Source organism: Mus pahari, chromosome 14, assembly GCF_900095145.1.
Source record: "Mus pahari chromosome 14, PAHARI_EIJ_v1.1, whole genome shotgun sequence".
NCBI lineage: Eukaryota > Metazoa > Chordata > Mammalia > Rodentia > Muridae > Mus > Mus pahari.
In genome coordinates this window covers 61,993,608-62,015,964 of record NC_034603.1, presented here as the reverse complement: position 1 = coordinate 62,015,964, position 22,357 = coordinate 61,993,608, and the positions used below count along the sequence as shown (strand labels likewise).

At 46.9% G+C, this 22,357-nt stretch overlaps 1 protein-coding gene across 2 annotated transcripts in view; it reads left to right on the top strand.

The window, feature by feature from the left end:
* The first annotated feature begins 1,059 nt into the window (after window positions 1-1,059).
* The window catches only part of Acsf2 (acyl-CoA synthetase family member 2), a 39,133-nt gene continuing 17,835 nt past the window's right edge, over window positions 1,060-22,357 (top strand). The window contains exon 1 of one of the 2 annotated variants that reach the window (XM_029546405.1): window positions 1,060-1,263. In XM_029546405.1, coding sequence (XP_029402265.1) covers window positions 1,136-1,263 — 128 coding nt within the window. In that variant the 5' untranslated portion in view covers window positions 1,060-1,135. The remainder of the gene's footprint in view (window positions 1,264-22,357) is intronic. The other variant, XM_021212358.2, reaches the window with a different exon arrangement.

The window sequence follows — 22,357 nt, the reverse complement described above, 5'->3', positions numbered from 1 at the left end:
CTGGTCACTCTGGAGATCAAAGAGGGAGTAGCTGTATTAGTCGTGACCCCAGCTGAACCAGATCGAGGCAAAGGTTCACTAGGCTAACCTCCACCCTCCGCCAACTGTTCCTCCCTGCCTGGCTTTCTTCATTCCAACTCAGCAACTCAGGAGCAGGGGCCTTCCTTCTCTTCTTTCTCAGATCGTTCAGGACAACGAGGAGCTAGAAAGTGTAGGACTAGTGTGCTCATCCCAGTGCACAGACTGAGCAGCCACCTCTTGTAGATCTTGTCGCCCATCCTCCTTGGATTACATGTTAGAATACGTTCCTGAGGGCACAGCTAGTGGGTTGAGTCACAAAGTCAGGGTCCTTTGGAGCCTAGGGGAGCAGCTGAGGGAATTGTGTTTAAGGCGCCAAGCTAGAGCAGAAAGAGGGAAGGTAGGATACAACAGACTCGTCCCTGATGCCACCTACTCTTGTCTACCCGGTACTCTTCTCGAGTCGTGGGGAGGATGCAAGATCGAACTAAAGCTGACTCTTAGCCTCTGGCCAGGCTAGCACCTCGGTCCCCGCTGGTCTCCGAGTACAGAGGGGCTTACCCCTCAGAGCGGTAGGTCCCAACTGTCTTTTCTCTCCCCAGAGGCCCTCTGCTGCAGCTGGCAGGCCTCAGGGGCACTGGGGCGGATTCCTTTGGCCTGTAGCTCACCACCCGGGAAGTTCCCACGTGACCCAAGCCCTAATGGGCGTGTGGGACCAACCAGTCCAGGCATTGTCATCTGGCTCTATATAGATTGTTGATTGGTTTCCCGTTTATGAAACTCTTAGGCCCTCCAAAGTTAGAGTGATGATTGCAGGAAGGCCCTGTATTGTGCTGCAGAGCCAGTCTTGGGAGCCCCGGTGGGGGGGGGGGACAAGGGCGGGACTTCGAGGGCGGGCTCGAAGGGCTGCAGTTCCCACGCAAAGGTGGCCAGGACCGAGTCGCCACTTCCCGGCCTCTCCTCGCCCCGCCCCGCCCCGCCCCGCGGGGACCCAGTCCTCCTCACCCCATAGGCAGAGCGACCCTCCCGCCTCCCCGCCCGCTTCGCTTCTTATTCACCCTCGCCTCGTTCACTTTCAAAGTTTACTCCCGGCCGGGACCCGCGGCAGAAGCGAGCCATGGCTGTCTACCTCGGGATGCTGCGCCTCGGGAGGTTGTGTATCGCAAGCCTGGGGGCGCGGGGGCCCCGGACGCTGCTCTCTCGCCCTCGGCCGAACTCGAAGTTGCAGGGCGTCCGCGCTCTCAGGTACCCCGAGCAGCTCTCCGAAAAGAGAGGGGGCTGGGCAGTCCTGAGAAGGGGACTTGGGAAATCTGCAGGGCTTGGCAGGGGCTAACCCCACTCTGGGTGGCCCTCACGCTCACTACCCTACCACCTAGGCAAAGGGAAAAGCCAGGCCTGCCTGGGGTCTGGGGCTGCTGCTCGTAGCCACAGGAGTCCCAGGCTGAGTTCAAATTCTAGTTCAGAATTCTGTATGCGTCCCATGTGGTACACAGGGCCAGGAGTGGAGGCTTTTAACAGTACACCCGAGGAATAGAGCTGGATACTGCTGGGGCATTCTCTCAGCTGTATTAACTTCCGTGAAAAACGTGGGGACCGTTTGGGGGTCCTCAGGGCACTGACTATAACAGATCTTTCCTCCCTTTGTTTTCTTTTCCTTCCTTTTCCTCCTCCTCCTCCTCCTCCTCCTCCTCCTCCTCCTCCTCTACTTTTTTGGGGGCAGGGTTCTCTCTGTGTAGCCATGGTTGTCCTGAAACTCACTCTATACACCAGGCTAGCCTTGAAATCACAGAGATCTGCCTGACTCTGCCTTCTGAGTGCCGAGACTAAAGACCCACACCACCACTGCCCGGCACCCCTCTGTTTTCAGTCATTACCACTTCTGGGCCTGTTTTCGGCTGTCTTCAGGTCAAAGTCTGGGAAAGGGGTTGGCAGAAGAGAGTTGGCTGAATAAATCTAATATGATCAGACACAGAGGGGACTGCAGGAGCTTGCTGGGGAAAGGCCAAGCTGGGAGAGCTGGCTGCACAACAAGGTGAACGGTGGTACCCTCTGCATTCAGTAGGGATGCATATCGCATATTCTGCTCTATTGCGAGGAAGGGCACGATACTAAGCCTGTTGTCCGTATTATGCGGACTGGGGTTTGGGAAGGAATAGTGGAGGCACGGCAGAAAGAGGAATATGTCTCAGAAAACACTACTAAGTTTAAAAGACACTACTAAGGCTGAGGACAGTAGTGGTGTGTACCTTTAAGACAGAGCCAGGGGCTGGTGAGATGGCTCAGTGGGTAAGAGTACCCGACTGCTCTTCTGAAGGTCCAGAGTTCAAATCCCAGCAACCACATGGTGGCTCACAACCATCCGTAACAAGATCTGATGCCCTCTTCTGGAGTGTCTGAAGACAGCTACAGTGTACTTACATATAATAAATAAATAAATCTTTAAAAAAAAAAAAAAAAAGACAGAGCCAGGGTCTCTGAGTTCAAGGTCAGCCTGGCCTATGAAGTAAATTCCAGGACAGCCGGGGCTAAACAGATAAATCCTGTGCACCCAATCAAAAGACAATCCTGAGAAGTTGGGCGGACAAGTTGGAAGATGTCTTTTTGTAACCTGAGAGTTCCAGCCTTCTGAGAATTAAGAATCAAGTTGGTGTGTGTGTGTGTGTGTGTGTGTATGAATTAGCACTCTAACACTGATATTAGTACATGCCCAGCTCCTGTAAAGTGCTTTAACATCCCTCTGCCTTCTTTCCTGAGGGGACCTAGGGGCTCATGGCTGGGTGTCCATGCACCTGTGGTTTTTGTTTTTGTTTGTTTGTTTTTAATATGAGTACACTGCAGCTGTCTTCAGACACACACCAGAAGAGTGCAACGGATCCCATTATAGATGGTTGTGAGCCACCATATGGTTGCTGGGATTTGAACTCAGGACCTCTGTCAGAGCAGTCAGTGCTCTTCACCGCTGAATCATCTCTCCAGCCCTCACTTGTGTTTTAAGTGCAGGTGAAGGCAACTGATAAATGTGTTTTCTTTCATCTGTCTTTACCTTACCATTTTGAGGTAGGGTCTTTGACTGAGCCTGGGGCCTATTGATTCTGCCAGGATGGCTAGCCAGTGAGTTCTAGTCCCCCACCCCCTAGCACTGAGAAGTTACAGGCGGCTGAACCACGGTGCCCAGCTTTTGTGTGAAAGTTAGGGATCTGAACTCAGTTCCTTCTGACTGTACCGCAGTCAGTCGCTTTACTGATCAAGCTGTTTCCCTAGCCCCAACATTCCTGATCTTTGACTTTTTCCTGTGTAAACAAAGCAGGTCACTCACTTGCCTCAGGCCTGTGATCTCTGAGGGCTTCGGGTTTGGGCCTCAGAGAAACTATGTCCAGAAGAGACCTACTTATCAAGAGAGAGAGAGAAAAAAATATTTTCTGAGTATCTGGTCCAACTTTTTTCCATTCCTCTCATATTTGCATCCTTCCTTGCTGGCTTTCATCCTTCCAAACGAAGTATCCGGTTTGTCCCCTACTCTCCCCTGCAGAAGCCTCTGTCTTAGGATTCTCAAATATTCAGCACACATCTCTGAGGGCATTGACCTAGCCCTCAGAGGTCAAGCACCTAGGCCCATAGGACTCAGACCCAAACTGGTGGGAGGATGAAGGGAATCAGAGGGGAGCATTAGATGGTGCTCCAGGCATGATGGTGTGGGAAGCTGTTGTCCTCCACCCTCTGATTAGGTTACAGGCAGGCTTTGCTGCTGCCGCCGCCCAGCACGCCAGCTCCATATTTGGGTTTTCTTTGTGTTTTTTGAGGCAGGGTCTTGGTGTGTAACCCGGGCTGCCCTGCAACTTGAAGCTATTCATCTTCCTGTCTCAGCCTCTGAAGCTGTGAAATTACAGGCATGAATCACCATGCCTGGCTCAGGTTGCTGGTTTTGGTGAACTGGAAAGAACAAGAATTGGAAGAGCTAGCTTGTCTTGCCATACAACCCTGGCTGCTCTGCACAGAGTTAATGACCAAGGGGCACGTTACCTAATCTCTGAGTGTGGTTAGTTTGTGGCTAATGCATTCTTACGGTGGTAGCTTTCTGTCCGTGGAGAGGCAGGAGCTGGCAGCTATTGCTTTCAGCCTTTCCTTTGAGGTGGGGACTCACCCCCCGTTAGCTAAGATTTAGACTTGACCTGGACCTTAGCAGTTCCATCAAAGGGCAGGTGTGCTGAACCAGCTCCTGCCCCTGACTCCAACCAAAAAAAAAAAAAAAAAATCAAAACTTCATCATTATCTTCCTTCTCTCCCTCTGTCTTTCTTTTATTTCTTTCATTCTCTCTTTCTCTCTTTTATTTTGGTGGCATCAGGAATCAAACTCAGAATCTTGTTCTGCAAGTGCCACCCTCAACTCGCTTGTTTTGTAGGAAGAGTTTGTTACACTCAAGTAAAGACTCGCATGTGCTTTCTCTTTGTATTCATAAAGGCACATCTACCAGCCGTTCCCTTCAGATGGCAAAAGTGAGCGCTCCATCCAGTGCTGGGGCAGTCCTGGACTCAATCTCTTTATTGTCCCCAAATAGTTCTTTGCAGTTTGCTTCTTTGGGTTCCTTCAGAAAGGTTATATTGAGTGATCATAGAACTTTATGGTGTAATTACATATGGAAATTGCACAGGTCTTAAATGTACTGCCCAGTGAGCTTTAATGGCTTGTTCTCTAGTGCTATAACTGACCGCCAAAGAACAGAGCCATTGGTAAGCTTCTCTTTAGAGTTCATTTAACTCCAAGTTCTGAGGGATAAGAGTCCAAGGGCACTGTGCCAGCATGTGTCTGGCATCGGTGAGGACCATCCCGCTGGGTCATGACATGGCCCAGAGCATCACGTGGTAAGAAGACCCAGAAAACATGCCAGGGAGAGCCATTTCAAAGTCAAGCTATCCCTCTAGAACCTACTACTCCACAAAAGCATGCATGGATTGCTCCATTCCCAAATGCAGAGGGCTCAATGATCCAAAGACCGCACTCTAAGAATCATTGGTATATGAATTCGGAGAATCATTTAAACCGCATTGCGCTTAAACTCATTACTCAGTTTCCAAAGTTACTTTTCGTTCCCTAAGACTTTTTCCTTCCTCCCTCCTTTCCGTCTTCTTTTCCTTCCGCCCTTTGTGGTTTTATTGATTTTATTGGGTAATTTTTAAAAATTGACTTTCATGCGCAGGGATGTCTTTCCTGTCTGTATGTCTGTGTACCATGGTGGGCTTGCCTGCTGTCCTTAGAAGCAAGAAGAGGGCATCAGATCCCTTGGAACTAGAATTCAAGATGGTTGCAGAACCACCGTGTGGGTGCTGGGAACTGAAGCCAAGTCCTCTGGAAGAGCAGCCGGTGCTTTTAATTGTTAAAACATCTCGTTAGCTCTTTGCTGTTTTAGTTGTTGAGATGGGATCTCATTATGTTGCCCAGAAAGGCCTCAGACACAGCAATCCTCCAGCCTCAAACCCCGCCCCCCAATGCTGGCCCACAGGCATGGGTCACCACACCCAGCTCTGCTTTTTATTTCTTCCTTCTTGTTTATATGGTTTCCTTTTCTTTACTTAAATACTTGACAAGAACAGTTTAAGGCAGATTGTTGTTGGCTCAGGGTTTGAGGTTAAAGTCCATCCCCGCAGGAAAGGCCGGGTGTCGAGGTGACTGACTCTGAGGGCCTGAATGTAAGGCAACACATATAAGTGGTCTAATATGACAAGTTGTCATGTTGTGTTCCCAGTCATAGGGAACCCCAGCCAGTGGGTACCATGATTAATTGCCACAGTGTGTGTGTGTGTGTGAAAGAGAGAGAGAGAGAGAGAAAGAGAGAGCACCTGTGTGTGTGTATGTGTATGTGAGAGTGAGTGTGTGCCTCTGTGTATGCAAGTATGTGAGAGAGTATGTGTGTGACACACAGAGAGAGTATGTACCCGTGTGTGTGTGTGTGTGTGTGTGTGTGTGTGTGTGTGACTGAGAGAGAGTATGTGTGTGTCATGGGTGTGAGTTCCAGACATACGGTCTTGCATATGCCACACAAATGTTCAGCCACTGAGTTGGTTTCAACACCCTCAGGTCTAAGTTTTGTTTTGGTTTGTTTTGTTTTTAAACATTTTCAGAAATACTTGTGTGCATTTGTCCATGCAACTTCTGACAATCTCCTTCCACTATGTGGGTCTCAGGGATTGAACTCTGGTCGCCCTCAGGCTTGGCCAAAAGGACCTTAAGCTGCTGAGTCATCTCACTGCCGCCACCACTGAGGTCTAGTTTTAGGGAGAAGGGGTTGTACTTGTTTGTTTGATTTTTACCGAGACAGAGTCTCAATTCTGTAGCCCAGGGTAGCTTCAAACTCATAACCCCACCTCCTGCCTCAGCTTCCCAAATGCTGAATTTAATATGAGTTATCACATCTGCATTTTGGGGGAGGGGAGGGGGTAACAGAGGTGGGGGGGAGGGACACTCAAGGTCTCACTCTGTAGCAAGGCTGGTCAAGAACTCTGTAGACCAGGTTATCCTAACACATCACTCCTACTGCCTTACTGTGAGTTTGAGGCTTATCTCGGCTACATATTAAGTGTGGTAGGATTTTACATGTACACCACCACACTTGCTCTCTGAGGTCCTTTTAAAGAACATGTTAGCCCGGTGGTTGCGGCAGTGGTGGCACACACCTTTAATCCCAGCACTTGGGAGGCAGAGGCAGGTGGATCTCTGAGTTGGAGGCCAGCCTGGTCTACAGAGCGAGTTCCAGGACAGCCAGGGCTGCACAGAGAAACCCTGCCTCAAAAATCCGACAAAACAAAACAAAATTACAATGTTATTTTTGTGCTCTTAATGACCATTGTTCAAAAGGCTGTGGGTTAGGAAAATGACCTCTTATTAATGGTCTCGCTTTAGATTTTATTTGTCACAAGGACTTACTGGCTTTCTGGAATCGTAATTGCAGGTTGTAGCTGGTGCAAGTGAATCGCCATATGTGCAGTAGCTAAACATCAGAGCTTTATGGCTGGGGATGTAGCTCAATGGTCAGTGCTCGTCAAGGATGCAATGGGGCCCTGGGTTTCTGTCCCCAACACATAGTAACACAACTAAGATTGTAACTTTACTTCAGGATAAGGCAGTTCTCAAACATACACTCCCAAAGCAGTATGAGAAAAAGCCACCCGCGGAGGAACACGCTGCAGGCTCAGTGCTTAGGATATGGAGGCAGGGAGTTTACGTGACACTGGGTTTGCAGGTTCAGTTCCAGGGGCCAGGGTTATTCCTTCCTGCCAACCAATGCTACAATGTAGTCAGTCACTATTGTCTAAAAGTTAGAGCCACAAGCTCCCTGAGGATGCAGATGATTGGCGGATAGGCTGAGGGACAAGAAATCTCAGGGTGGTTTGCAAGGGAGTCGGGAGGAAAGAGGCTGACCTGAGTGCCTTGACTGTGCCGACGAGTCTCCACATCTTTTGATTGCTTTAGGTACCCTAGTTAAGAGGGTGCCAAGGACCACCCCAGCCTGGTATGGGGATCCCTGGGATGTGGGTTCTCAAGACCAGGTGGGTAAGGATTAGGTGGTCGCAAACAGAAACAAACACAGAGGCAGTTTGAATCTGAGTGTATTTTTCAGCTCTCAAGCAGGGGATTTTATACAGTTAAAAAAAAAAAAAACAACCAAACATGACATCTCTTAGAAACTGTATCCAGATACTGTATCACAGATACCAACAAAAATCATTTGGCACAGCAAACCACAAAAATCATCCAAGCATTACAACTCTGAAACTATGTATTATAAACCATCAAAATATAACAGTTNTTTTTTTTTTTTTTCTTCGAGACAGGGTTTCTCTGTATAGCCCTGGCTGTCCTGGAACTCACTTTGTAGACCAGGCTGGCCTNGAACTCAGAAATCNGCCTGCCTCTNCCTCCCGAGTGCTGGGATTAAAGGCATGCGCCACCATGCCCGGCTACTTTCTTTCTTTCTTATATCCCACCTTCATCTCACTCTGCTAGCCCAGTTCACTTCCAGCTGCCTTCTCTTCTCACTCTGCAAGCCCAATTGGTTAGAAGGGCCAAGCAGTTCTAACCGCTAAGAATTCTTAAAGGGCCAGGCACACAAGATAAGTCACACTACACACATGCACACTTAAGATTAAAACAAACACTTTTTTTTTTTTTTTTAAAGCAGGCTAGTTGCTGGAGAGATGCACAGTAGTTAAGAGCACTTGCTGCCTTTACAGAGGACCCGGGTTTAGTTGCCAGCACCTACACAGCAGCTCACAACCATCTGTAACTTCAGTTGCAGAAGAATCCAATGCCTTCTTGTGGTCTCCACAGACACTAGGCACACGTGATCCACACACACATGGTACACATATATGAAGGCTCAGGTTCATTTGTTTAGCTTTCTTTGTTTTGTTTTCTCCCTGCAATATTTTTATTTTGTTAAAGTGTAGAGCACCAAGTTGTCATTTTAACATCTCTAATGTCTTCATAGCACGTGTTAATTATACATAATACTGGGTTTCATTATGGTGTCTTCATACACAAGTATAGTGCACATGTCAACCATAGACATCCCATAGTATCTCTCATCCTCACCCGACTCCTAAGAGATCCCCCATCCACTTTCATGGGGTGTATGGGGGGTTGGTTTGGGGTGGGATGAATTACATTAGGGTTGTTGATGTCACAGGAGCATAGATGCCTTACCAGTGGCTACACCACTAAAGAAATGCTCCCCCATCGACTGGTAACTTGTGAGCCCTGCCTCTGCCAACTGCAGGATGCTGACAAACCCAGTCTTGCCCAGATCCTGTGCTGGAAATCACCGCTGCTGTGAGCTCTGGCAGCTGAGCATTCCGGACGTCTCCTCTGTCTTCCCCAGCTCTTACACTCTTCCCACCTCTTCATCTGAGATGTTTCCTGAGCCTTGAGTGGAGGTTCCATCTACAGACAGACAATCAGCAGTCATTTATTCTCTACTTTGACCGACTATAAATCTCCATGCTCTGCTCACCACGGCAGGAAGAGGCTTCTGTGACCTAAGCTGTTGACACAGCTGCGCTGTTCTGAAGTTATTCAAAAGGCACACAATGATCTGGGTTTTGTTTCATTGAGACAGGTTCTCGAGCAGCCCACGGTGGCCTCAAATTCACTCAGTCGTCAAGGGTGGCCTTGAACACCTGACCTTCTTGCCTGTCTTCCCAAATGCGAAATTCCCAGGCAAGAGCTACCGTGCCAGGTCCACTTGCTTGCCTAAATCTTATTGCTGGTTTACATTTTCCTTTTCTCTCTTTCTTTCTTCTTTTTGATACTTTACTTTTTGCTACGCATGGGGGGCGGGGGGGAGGAGGCTAATGTGTGCCAGTGCAGGTCCCCTCCACAGCCAGAAGAGGATGTTGGATTTGATGGAGCTGGAATTACAGGCAGTTATGAACTGCCCGATATGAGTGCAGAGAACCAAATTGTTAGAGCCCTATTTGTTCTTAACTGGCGAGCCATCTCCGACAGCCCTGTGTTGCATTAGGTAACGAATGCTGCTCAAATCCGTGGCACTAAGAATTGCTTGCTCCCTGCCCCAATGTTCTGAGTTCCCAAATGAAAGATATACATACACAGCTTTTTTTTTTTCTTTTTTGGTTTTTCGAGACAGGGTTTTTCTGTATAGCCCTGGCTGTCCTGGAACTCACTCTGTAGACCAGGCTGGCCTCGAACTCAGAAATCTGCCTGCCTCTGCCTCCCAAGTGCTGGGATGAAAGGTGTGTGCCACCACTGCCCTACCAGCAAAGCTTTTTAAATACAATGGAAAGCAATTCGAGTTTGACGCCAGTCTGGTCTCCAGAGGGAGTTCCAGGACAGTCAGGGCTGTTACACAGAGAAACCTGTCAAAGCCCTTCTCAATCATATTTGTGGTTGTGCATGCCTTTCGTCCTAGCACTTGGGAGGCAGAAGCAGGCAGATCTCTGTGTTTGAGGCCAGTCTGGTTTACATAGAGAACTCCAGGGTAATCAGGGCTATGTAGCATGCCCCTGTCTCAAAACAAAACAACAAAATAAATAGATTAATTAATTAAATTAGTAACTAAAATTAAGTTGATTACGTTTATGATGTCTGTGCTACGTCATGAATGTGGAGGTCAGAGGACAACGTGTGGTAGTTGGTTTTATTTGTGTTTATGGATCGATCTCAGGCCTCCGGACTGAGCTAGCTAGTTCACCGGCCTAGCAACAGATAGATACCAGGAAAGGAAGGAACAAAGGTCAGGGTTAGCTCATGACTTGGGACTAATTGGCAATTGCTTTCAATTTCATTTTAAAAGCTTTGCTGGCATCTGGCTTGATACTTAATTTTGGGAGATGCTTCTGCCACTCTTCAGTTTGGGGGAACCTGGCATCAGCTCTGCCCATCTTCCCTCTTTAGTGGTGTCTGAAAAGATTAAGAGACCTTGCCCAGGGCCTGGGGCATTTCAGGATTCCCAACAGGGTCCATCTGCTGACCTCTGGTTCAACTTCCAAGGGCCACAGCCAATAGATATGTTTTCAGGAAGCGAAACAAGATCGCTTCTCGCCACAGACCTGTTTGCTCAGGCCTTATCCACAACCCTGCTCCATGGCCCAGCTCTGCTGTGACTGTGTCTGACACAGACAAAATAGAGTAATCCTGCAGGGGATGGGAGATGTCCCAGTGGTTAGAGCACTCTTCCCAAAGATGCTGGTTCAATTCCTGGTACCCATCTCCAGGCAGACCACAGGATATCTGACACCTCTGGTCTCCGACATGTAGTTTGTGAGTGGTTTTTGTTTGTTTGTTTGTTTGTTTTTGTTTTTTGTTGTTTTTTTTGTTTTGTTTTGTTTTTTGGTTTTTCAAGACAGGGTTTCTCTGTATAGCTCTGGCTGTCCTGGAACTCACTCTGTAGACCAGGCTGGCCTCGAACTCAGAAATCTGCCTGCCTCTGCCTCCCGAGTGCTGGGATTAAAGGCGTGCGCCACCATGCCCGGCAGTTTGTGAGGGTTTTGCTTGCATGTACACATGTTCAGCAGATACTCGAATGCCCAGGGAGGCTAGAAAGGAATATCAAATCACCAGAAACTGGATTTACAGATGGTTGTCGGCTGCCATGTGGGTGCTGAGAACTGTGCAAGAGCAGTAGTGACATTAAAGGTTGAAACATCCCTTCTGTCCTGAAACTCACTCTGTAGACCAGGCTGGGCTGGTTTCCAACGATCCACCATCCTCTGACTCCCAAAGGCTAGGATTAAAGGTGTTCGAGGTGTTTGATTTGTTTTTGTTGTTGTTGTTGTTAAGAGTTTCAGACCCCCCCCCCCACTCCCAAGTTGTCCTTGAACTCAGTATGTAGCCAAGGATGATCTTGAACTTCTGATGTTGCCTCTACCTTCCAAGTGATGGGATTAGAGATGTGTACCACCACAACCAAGGTTATGCAGCACTAGGGAATCAAACACGGTCGGGGCTTCATGCATGCCGGGCAAGCACACCCCCCACTGAGCTCTATTTCCCCCCCCCCCAGCATCTCTAAGGCAATTTTGACTGTAGTCTGTGGGACAGCGAACCATACCAGGAAGCTTGGTGGATAGAGCAGGTTGAGACTGCAGAAACTTGGTGGGTATATACCAGAGACAGTGGGTAACTCCGTGCTCCCTGCCAAATTCCTGGCCTGGATCGTGTGCCACACTTCCCACATAGGAAACATGGTCTGTGGTCATGTAGGCCCAGAATAGAGTTCTCCATGCTAATGAGGTACCTAGAGGCCCTGAGGGTTTATTAGCCAATAAGCTTCCCTTCCCAGACGATCCTTCCTGCAAAAGGTATTTAATCTCGGGTCCACGCTATGCTTCCATTTTCCATGATGAACAGTTTGGAACCAAGGACTGTCTCTTCATCAAGAACCGCCATGGGGAGCGTGGAGCAGACCATCACTTACAAAGCTGCTGCTTAATTCTCCCCTAGCAGGCCTCTCTGTGCTCCCAGCTCCAACCACAGTCAAGCTAAGGACCATCATCGATGAGCTAAGCCAGAGCTTTCCCTCCCCACTCCACCCCGTACTCCCCCAGGGCCTGTAGACCCCTGACACTTCGTTCTCAACTTCTCTGTGCAGTACTCCAGCAGTGACTGGGGCCCTGAAACCCAGGGAATACAAGCATCAGCTTTCTCACATCTCAGCCTGAGCTTTCCCACCCCTGGGGTAATCAAGACGCCTGCATTTCACCTCCCGAGCAGCGAGCAGCGAGCAGCAAGGCAGAACACAGACCTATAGCAGTCCAGGCTCTAATCCATTTTAGGATGAGGCAGCATGATTGTGAGGGGTCAGGTCAATAGGAACGCACTGACTTAGGTCCCAGAATGCGCTGTCATTTACCTGAGCTGCTGCATGACCTGGTGTGTAACGCTTTTACAAGAATGCTTTTTTTTTTTTTTTAGATTTATTTTATTTTATATGTATGAACATCTTGATCTCATGTTTGTATGTATGTATGTATGAATATGTGTGTACCATGTGACTACCTGGTGCCCAAGGTCAGAGGAGGACAGCACACTCCCTGGCACTGGACTTACAGATGGCTCTGAACCAACATGTGGGTGCTGGGAATTGAACCCAGGCAGCCTGCAAGAAAAAAAAAAGTGATTTTAAAAAGCGATTTATTTATTTTTATTTTATGTGCATTGGTATTTCGCCTGCATGTTTATCTGCTTGAGGGTGTCAGGTCCTCCTGAAACTGGAGTTTACAAACAGTTGTGAGCTGCCATGTGGGTGCTGGGAGTTGAACCTGGGTCCTCTGGGAGAGCAGCCAGTGCTCTTAAACCACAGAGCCATCTTCTCCAGTCCCCACAGGAATGCTTTTACCCAAAGATTTTATTGTATTTTATTTTTGATTAATGTGTATGTGTGCAAATATGTGCATCTGTATGGTTGCCTGCAGAGACCAGGAGAGGGTGTAAGAACGCGGAGGGCGGCGTTGGGAGCGGCCTGGTGTGGATGCTGGGAAGCAAACTCCCATCTTTTTTTGTAAGAGCAGCAAGTGTCCTGCCAGCAGAGCTAGATGCCCAGCCTCCTGCTTATCGCTTTCATAAAGGAGAATCATTTATTCCTCGCGTTGCCTTGAAGTCTCTCTGTTGACTCTCTTAGAGATTGCATCATGTGGCTGGTCATTTGGGTGGACTCTCATTTCTCTCTGGAGTGCTGTTCTTGTCTTATCTTCTGGACCAAAGCTTGGTATCTGAGAAACCTTATGCCAACAATAAGCAGTGTGCCCTGGGCTGTTCTCAGTCTTCTTCCCGCAGAATGCATACCCGTGTCTGCTCTGTGACTGCAGGGCAGAGTCACAGTACACAATCAGCTCTGCAGAGAGCACACAAACTTCTCTCTCTTATTGGAAGCCTCTGGAAGCAGAGGACTACTATGTTTAGACAAGGACTCTTTTTTTAAAGATTTATTTATTTATTTATATGAGTACACTATAGCTGTCTTCGGACACACCAGGAGAGGGCATCAGATCCCATTACTGATGGTTGCAAACCACCATGTGGTTGCTGGGATTTGAACTCGGGACCTCTAGGAGGAGCAGTCAGCGCTCTTAACCACTGAACCATCTCACCAGACCAAAAGAACTTTTCGAGGAATTTCTTTCTTTCTTTCTTTCTTTCTTTCTTTCTTTCTTTCTTTCTTTCTTTCTTTCTTTCTTTCTTTCTTTCCTTTTTCAAGACTGGGTTTCTTTCTCTGTGTAGCCCTGGCTGTCCTGGAACTCCTTCTGTAGACCAAGCTGGCCTCTAATTTGCAGAAACCCACTTGCTTCCGCCGCCCAAATGCTGGGACTAAAGGTGTGGGACACCACCAATCTGGCTTGGATTTTCTTGTCTAGAAATATCTAACAGTGGCATTCCCTTGGTTTGCTTGGCATTATTTGCTGATGTGTGTACATATTTTACACAGAAATAGTGCCTGCTGCTCTAAAAAAAAAATAGCAAATAGATCCAGCAACATGCTGTTTAGTTTATTGGTTATGACTGTATTGGCAGTAGCTTCATCCTTACAAGGGTTTTTTGTTTTGTTTTTTGTTTATTTAGGTTTTTGAGACAGGGCTTCTCTGTATAGCCCTGGCTGTCCTGGAACTCACTCAGTAGACCAGGCTGGCCTGGAACTCAGAAATCCACTGCCTCTGCCTCCCAAGTGCTGGGATTGGGATTAAAGGTGTGCACTACCACTTCCCAGCCAGGCTTTTATTTTATTTTTTTAAAAAAGAACTTTGCTGGGCGTGGTGGCGCACGCCTCCAATCCCAACAGGCCATGTTCACCCACCCAACCCAAATTTCTACATAGGAAATCTAGTCAATGTGGTCATCTTTGGGGTACTGACATGAGTGTCAGACTTGAAAAGTCAGAATGGTGAGCAGGTGGTGTTGGTGATTAAGAATTCCTGGCTGTGGTGCAGCTCTGCTCTTCACCTGTAGCCCTGGGAGGAAGCAAGATCGATTGTCGATAGCAAGAGAGAATGAATCTGTGTCCTACAAAATAGTAGGTGGATAGCTCACGGGAAAGCTGGACTGCGTGCCTTGCCTTAAGATGGGAAGGAAGAGGCCACCGGCCTCAGATCTTCATAGGTCACATGTGCACTGTGGCACAAGCATCCTCAGAGATGTGTGAGCAAGTGCATGAGCACACACACACACACACACACACACACACACACACACACCCCTGCTCCATTTTGTAGCTTCTCTACCTTTGAAACAGTATCTTGCCTGTGATTTGACTGCCTCAGGCCCTACTAGGTGACTGCAGATTTAGTAGATGAGTATCTTTGTGCCTTCAACCTTGAAGGGAAATGAGATACTTTTATCTCTGCTTTCTAGGTAGACACTGGCAGGAGCAGAGGTAAGCAGGTATCACAGAGTGAAGGGAACAGGGGCAGAGGGAAGGCAGAGGTGCCAGGCTTTCCTGTGGACCAGAGTCAATGGCTATTAGCAAAAGTAACTTCTAAACAAATACCTCTTACCAGATCATAGGTGTGTACCACCACTCCCACACTGTCCCCACACTGTCCCCATGCTGTCCCCACCCCCATCTCCCTCCCTTCCTTCTCTCCTAACCTCTGCCTTTTAAGTCCCAGTCCTCTGCAGGAACGTGAGACACTCTTAACCTCTGAGACGTCTCTCCAGCATTTCTTTGTTTTTAATTTTACTTGCCTTTATTTTAAGTTTTGTTTGTGTTGAGATGTGATCTTGCTGTGTAGCCCAGGGTGGCCTCAAACTCTTTTTTTTTTTTTTTTTTGTGTGGTTTTTTGAGACAGGGTTTCTCTGTATAGCCCTGGCTGTCCTGGAACTCACTTTGTAGACCAGGCTGGCCTCGAACTCAGAAATCTGCCTGCCTCTGCCTCCCGAGTGCTAGGATTAAAGGCATGCACCACCACACCTGGCACGGCCTCAAACTCTTGATGCCTTCAGTGTACTGAAATTACATCCTCACCATGCCAGGGTGAATATCTATCTATCTATCTATCTATCTATCTATCTATCTATCTATCTATCTATCTATCTATCTATCTGTGAGGTACTGGGGATCAAACTTAGAACTTTGCACACTAAGCCAGTGCTTTACCACTTAGCTAAATCACCATTTTTGTTTCTTGAGTACAGGTTGTACTATGAACCCCAGGCTGTCCCTGAATTCACTATGTAACCCAGGCTAGCCAAAAGCTCTCTCACTAGGCAGTGAGTGATGTTTATTAAAGAGAGTTTGTGACAGAGTCTCTTGTATCAAACTTTGGTATGTGGCTGAGGGTGACTTTGAACTCCTGGCTTCTACTTCCTTGGTGCTGGGATTACAGGCAGGCACCACCACACCCAGCTAGATTTTGGTGACTTCTGCATTTCATTGTTCAAAGGGTTTCTAAGGAATTCTTTTCCTTAAACCTTTTCAATAAATGAGGTCAGAGGGTGGCTCCATAGGTCACAAAGTCTATGGAATCCTTCCTATACAAGATCACAAGAGAGTAGACATGTTTTTACTGTTAACAAGGTAATAATATTGTTTGTGAGAGCCTTTGAGAGCCATCTATGGCAGCCAGGAAAAAGATAAGGTTAAATTCAAAGGTCATGTCCCTTCATTTCATGCATACATTTTACTGCTTTACCAATTTTACTTCAGATATCTCTACAAAAACAAACAAGCAAACAAACAAAAGAATATTTTCTTCACATGAGCAATCTACACTATAGCACCACCACCACCACCCCAAGCCAAGACAGAATTTCTCCTTGTATCCCTGGCTGTCCTGGAACTCGCTCTGTAGACCAGATTGTAATGTTTTGTTAATTGTGCTGAAAATTTCAGCTTCTAGCAAGGGAGTTCAGCTTCTAGCAAGCCACACTCCTGGATGTCACATTCCGTTTCTTTCCGTTTCTTTCCCATAATCTTTTCTTCCCCATGATCCTTTCTTTCCCATGATCCTTTCTTTTCCATGTCTTCCTAGCTTGCCTCACTCTCTTCTACCTCCTGAGTTCTGGGACTAAGACCTAAGGCACACCACCAGACCTGATTCTGATGTTTTTATTTATTTATTTATTTATTTATTATTATTATTATTATTATTATTATTATTATTATTATTATTATTATTTTGGTTTTGGTTTTAGTTTTTTGAGACAGGGTTTCTCTGTATAGCCTTGGCTGTCCTGGAACTCACTTTGTAGACCAGGCTGGCTTCGAACTCAGAAATCTGCCTGCCTCTGCCTCCCGAGTGCTGGGATTAAAGGCGTCGGCCACCACGCCCAGCCATCATTATTTTTATAAGATTCATTCAAATTATCTGGTTCGGTCATTAAGATTTTTTCCTTTCTTTTTGTTTTTTGTTTGTTTGTTTTGTTTTGTTTTGTTTTTCGAGGCAGGGTTTCTCTGTATAGCCCTGGCTGTCTTGGAACTCACTCTGTAGACCAGACTGGCCTCGAACTCAGAAATCCACCTGCCTCTGCCTCCCAAGTGCTGGGATTAAAGGCGTGCGCCATCACTGCCTGGCTCATTAAGATTTTTGCTGTCCTTCCTATGTGAGTTTATGAGCAATAAGTCACTGTAAATCTTTTTTTTTTTTGTTTTTGAATTGGTGAATGGGCATTTGGACAGTTGCATACTGGAGGTGGCATAAATCTTCCAACCTGGCTTCAGAAATTAGCTGGCCGATTTGTGTGGTCCTGTCTCAACTTAAGCTATCAATCTTCAGTGTGGGGGTTGATAGAGCCCAGTAGCTTGGCCATCACTTCCAGTGTCAAGGTGTCTGTCAGCTCAGATCTGGGTGTATTTGAGGCCAGTGGTTAGGTCCAATGCGTGGCTAAGGAAGACTTGAAGGAGACAAGCGCCTAGAGAAGGAAGTGCAGACTATGTTTTTAACTGCAGCCCAATCTGTCACCCACATAGCAAGTAACAGCAAATTAGTTACTCAGTCAGCATTCATCCTTCCGTCCGGTTCTAGGGAGCTAACCCCAGTCTTCATTGAAGGTCAGGCAAGTACTCTACAGTAGCCACACCCCCTTTTGTAATTATTAGAATACTTAATGCATCAGTGGTTTTTTTCCTCTTCTTTTGTTTTTGAGATTTTATTTAATTTTGCTTTATGTGTTTAGATATTTCACCTGCACAGATATGTAGGCACCATCAGAGGCTAGAAGAGGGCACCAGATGCTTTGGGCTGGAGTTACAGACAGTTGTTAGCCACTGTGTGGGGGCTGGGGGATTGAACCTGGAGACTCTGGAAGAGCAGTCTGTGTTCTTAGTCACTAAGCCATTTCTATAGCCCCTGTTTTTGATTTTTAGAGGTTTCTGGAATTTTTTTTCAAATGCTTTTTTAAAAAAAAAAAAAGTTATTATTGACACAGGATTTTTCTATGAACCAGTCTTGGCTGTCCTGGAACTTGCTTACCAGACCAGTCTGGCCAGGAACTCACAGAGATCCGCCTGCCTCTGCTGGAATTAAAGGCTTCACCACCACCGCCACCGCCCAACTTTAAATGCTTTTTTTTTTTTTTTTTTTTTTTTTTTTTTTTTTTTTTTTGTCTTTAGTGAAATAGGAACTCACTCTTTAGGCCAGGCTGGCACTGAATTCACAGTAATCCTCCTGCCTCTGCTTCCTCCCAAGTGCTAGGATTTGTTCCCAGCCTTTTCAAGGGTTTTCTGTCTGCAGTTGGTTGATTCTTCAGTGAAGAGGGCAAGGACACAAAGAGCTGGCTGTGGCTTCCCTGAAGGCATATACCACATCATGTAGTCTTACAACACATGTCCTGTGTTCAGTCTGGTTGATCCACACATTGCCCAGACATGACACTTTGTTTCTCCAGCACCTTAGAGTAGAGAAATTCCTCCAAGCTCTTGGCTCCTTCCCTTCTTCCCTCCTTCTCTCCCTCCCTTCCTCCCTTCTTTCTTTCATGTGCTTGGATTTGAACCTAAGACCTTGTACATGCTAGGCAAATGCTCTACCAATGAGCTACAGTTCCATGCCTCTCACCACCCTTTCTTCTTCCTGCCAGGAAAAGCTCCCTCCCCAGCCTACATCACCCTGGGTCTTCTGGAAGAGTGGCCTGTGCTCTTAACTGCTGAACCATCCTTCTCTTCCTCCTCTTCTCTCCGTCCTCCTCTTCCCTCCTCCCTCCAATAAGATCTCATGTAGCTAATACTGGCTTCAAACTCACTAAGTAGCCGAGGACTCTTTTGCTCCCCCCTCCTGGGGTCATGTCACTATGCCTGAACTATATGGTGCTGGAGACTGAACTCAGGATTTTGTATGTGCTGAGCAAGCACTCTCCCAACTGAGCTACGGCCCCAGTCCCATCGTTCTTTACTTTTGAGGCCAAATAGCCTTCTGGTGTATAGACGGAGCACCGAATTTTGCTAGGCTGTTCCTCTGTTGTTGGATAATTGGTAGAAACATTCTGGCTATTATGAGTAATACAGCTATAAACTGTTCATGGCCAAGTTTTCATTCTGTCAAAGAATCAAGGTAAAGTCTGAGGAGTACTGTTCTGGCAGAAGACCCGGGTTCGACTCCCAGCATCCACATTGCAGGCTAACAACCATCTGTAACACCGGCTTCAGGGGATCTGACATCATCTTCTGACCTCCTTGGGTACTGAACATACATGTGTAATATTCATGTACATATCAGTTGTTCAGTTTTACCAACGGAGACTTGGGAGCCAGGTGCTGGGGTGTAAGCCTGCTGGCTCAGAGAGGCAGAGCAAGCACCCAGCCGACCTCCTCTTCAGCTGACTTCCCAGAGCAAATCCCCTCTCTCACTGTCCCAACAGACCTCCTTCAGACCGAATGTCCCTCCTTTCTACTTCCTGTGAGTTTCCTCTATCCACCTCCCGACTCCCTCTTCTTACCCTCTTAATAATCCTATGTTCACTTCCTTTCAACTCGTTGCTTGCTCTGCCTCTTGACCGATGGGTGACTTTATTTAATCTTGTTTGCAATATTCAAGCAGAAAGCTCTTGGATTAAAGGTGTGTCCTAAGGCTGAGCCACACTGCGACTAAAACCAGATTTTTGCAGGAAATAACACAGTGTGTGATCAAATATCCTGCAACACTCACATGCTTTAAAAGAAGAAAAAGAAAACCATTATAGCAATGTTGTTTTAGTATCTTTTCATTTTAAATGAATGAGGCAGGATCTCATGAAGCCTAGGAAAACCTTGGTTTCTGAACTTCTGCTTCTATCTCCTCAGTGCTGGCATTATAATCCTGAGCCACCAGGACCTGTTTCTGGGACCCCTGGTGATCAAATCTGAGGCTTCACGCCTGTTCAGTGAGTACTCCGCCCACAGAAACACATCTTTAGCCCCACTGCTTAAACTTCTTACCAACCTGTTTTCATTCCTAAGATACCACATTCCCTCCAGTGAGTGGCAGGCTGCTGGAGGAGGCTGGCTGTGTAAACAGAGAGGCTAACCTGAGGGAGAACAGAGAACAAAAGCACATTGACTATTTCAAAGCAGCTTTCCTTGTAAAGTTGGATGGAATGGAACTATGGAAAGAGAACTGATTAGTTAACACTGGGTTACAGGAGGTGACTCTCCACCCTCACCCTTAGGGATCAAACTCAAAGCCTTATGTCTGCAAACTCTACTATGGGACTTCCTGCACTGCCCCAAAAGGGGTGTGTGTGTGTGTGTGTGTGTGTGTGTGTGTGTGTGTGTGTGTGTGTGTATGAGTGTGTGTGAGTATGAGATTGTATGTATGAGTGTGTGTGTGAATGTGAGCGTGTGTGTATGTGTGTATGAGTGTGTGTATGAGATTGTATGTATGAGTGTGTGTGTGAATGTGAGCATGTGTGTATGTGTGTATGAGTGTGTGTGAGTATGAGATTGTATGAGTGTGTGTATGAGTGTGTGTGTGAATGTGAGCGTGTGTGTATGTGTGTATGAGTGTGTATGAGTATGAGATTGTATGTATGAGTGTGTGTGTGTGAATGTGAGTGTGTGTATGTGTGTATGAGTGTGTGTGAGTATGAGATTGTATGTATGAGTGTGTGCATGAGTGTGTGTGTGTGTGTGTGTGTGTGTGTCAGAACAAAGCTTGTGGGAGTCATCTCTCCTTCCAGCTCAGGTCACAGTGCTCAGCATCACAGTGCAGTGCATCGCAGTCCTCTACCTCTTGTGCCATCTCCTCTTTCTGAGACAGGTCTTCCACTGAATCTGGAGCCTGTGGGTTTGGCTAGCTCGGCTCACTCCTTTCCCCCAGAGCTGCAGGCGTCAGCCACACACACAGTGCCAGCTTTTTACATGGTGCCAAGGATCCAAATCCAGGTCCTTGTGACTGAATGGCAAGGACCTCATGGACAACGTTCTCTGCAATCCCAATTTCTTGTCATTTTCACCGAGCAATTATCAGCATTTGCTTTGAGTTTCTTTTTTGGGGGTGTGTGTGTGTATTTTTACAAGTAGAATTGTTAGGTCACATGGTGATCCTATATGTGTCACCTTTGGAAGAACTGCACCCAATTTTCCACAATGGTGGATCAAAAGTTTTTACACTCTTGCCAGCATTGGAGGAGGATTCAGTTTCTGCACAGCCTCAAGCCACTTAGGGCCGCTTCCTCGGATTCTGTGTCTTACCTTCTACCTTCTCAATTCAAATGGACTAGTATCTCATCATAATTGCACTCGTGTGTGTACATGCACACACAGATGTACACGTCTGTGTTGTAGGTGTGTGCTTGAACATATATATGTTCATGCATGTAGAGGCCAGATGACCTCAAGTGTCATTGCTCCCAGCTCTAGCTACGTTGGCTTTGAAGGCAGAGCCTTTTAGTGGCCTGTTATTCTCTGGCTAGCAGCGAACCCGGAATCGTCTTGTCTCTACCTCCCCAGGACTAAGATAATACGTTTTTCTGGTTTGGTTTTGTTCTTCTGGTTTTATTGTTGTTGTTGGCTTTGGTTGTTTTGAGACAGGGTTCCTCTGTATATCCTTGGCTGTACCGGAACGCAATCTGTAGATCAGGCTGGCCTTAAACTCATAGCCAGCCAGCCTCCTGGATCTGCCTCCCAAGTGCTGGATTAAAGGCATGCACCAACTTTTTACATAGGTTCTGAGGATCAAACTGGGGTCTTCATGCTCATGTGGTAACTAGTTTCTTGACCGAGCCATCTTCCTAGCCCCTCAAAGAGAGTAGTAGTTTTAATTTGCATGTTATACCCCTGTTGGAAAGGTGTGTGTTTAGATCCTTTGCTTCCCTTGACCCATTTCCTCCCAGTGCTGAGAATTGAACCTGGGGCCTCACATATGTCAGGCAAATGGGAAATGGTTTTTCACTAAGCTGTGGCCCTAGGCCCTGTTGTCTGTCCATGTGCAACTAGTTGTTTGCTGGGATAATTCCTATGTTCTAGACACTTAGTCAGCGCATGAAGTGTCAATACATGAGTTGCCAACATGAAGACAAAAGAATGTTGGTGTTTTTTTTCTTTAACTTCCTTGTTCTCTTATGAAAACAGACCTGGGCTTAAGTTCCCACACACCGACTCTCTGAGCGCACCTGTGATCGAGACTGTGCTTGTCCCCTGATCCCTCACAGCATGTCCTTGGCTCAGTCCCACCCAGCTGCAGAGGGCCTTGGGTTTTGCAATCCCCAAATGAAGCTGTATTGTTACTCTGCTTTGAGAGAGATTGATGGGCTCTCCTCTGACTCTATCAACTTCTCTCATCCTCATTAAGAAGTTAAAAGTTCCCCTCCAGTTCTTTTAAAGAACATGAGAGAGAGAGAGAGAGAGAGAGAGAGAGAGAGAGAAAGAAAGAAAGAAAGAAAGAAAGAAAGAAAGAAAGAAAGAAAGAAAGAAAGAAAGAAAGA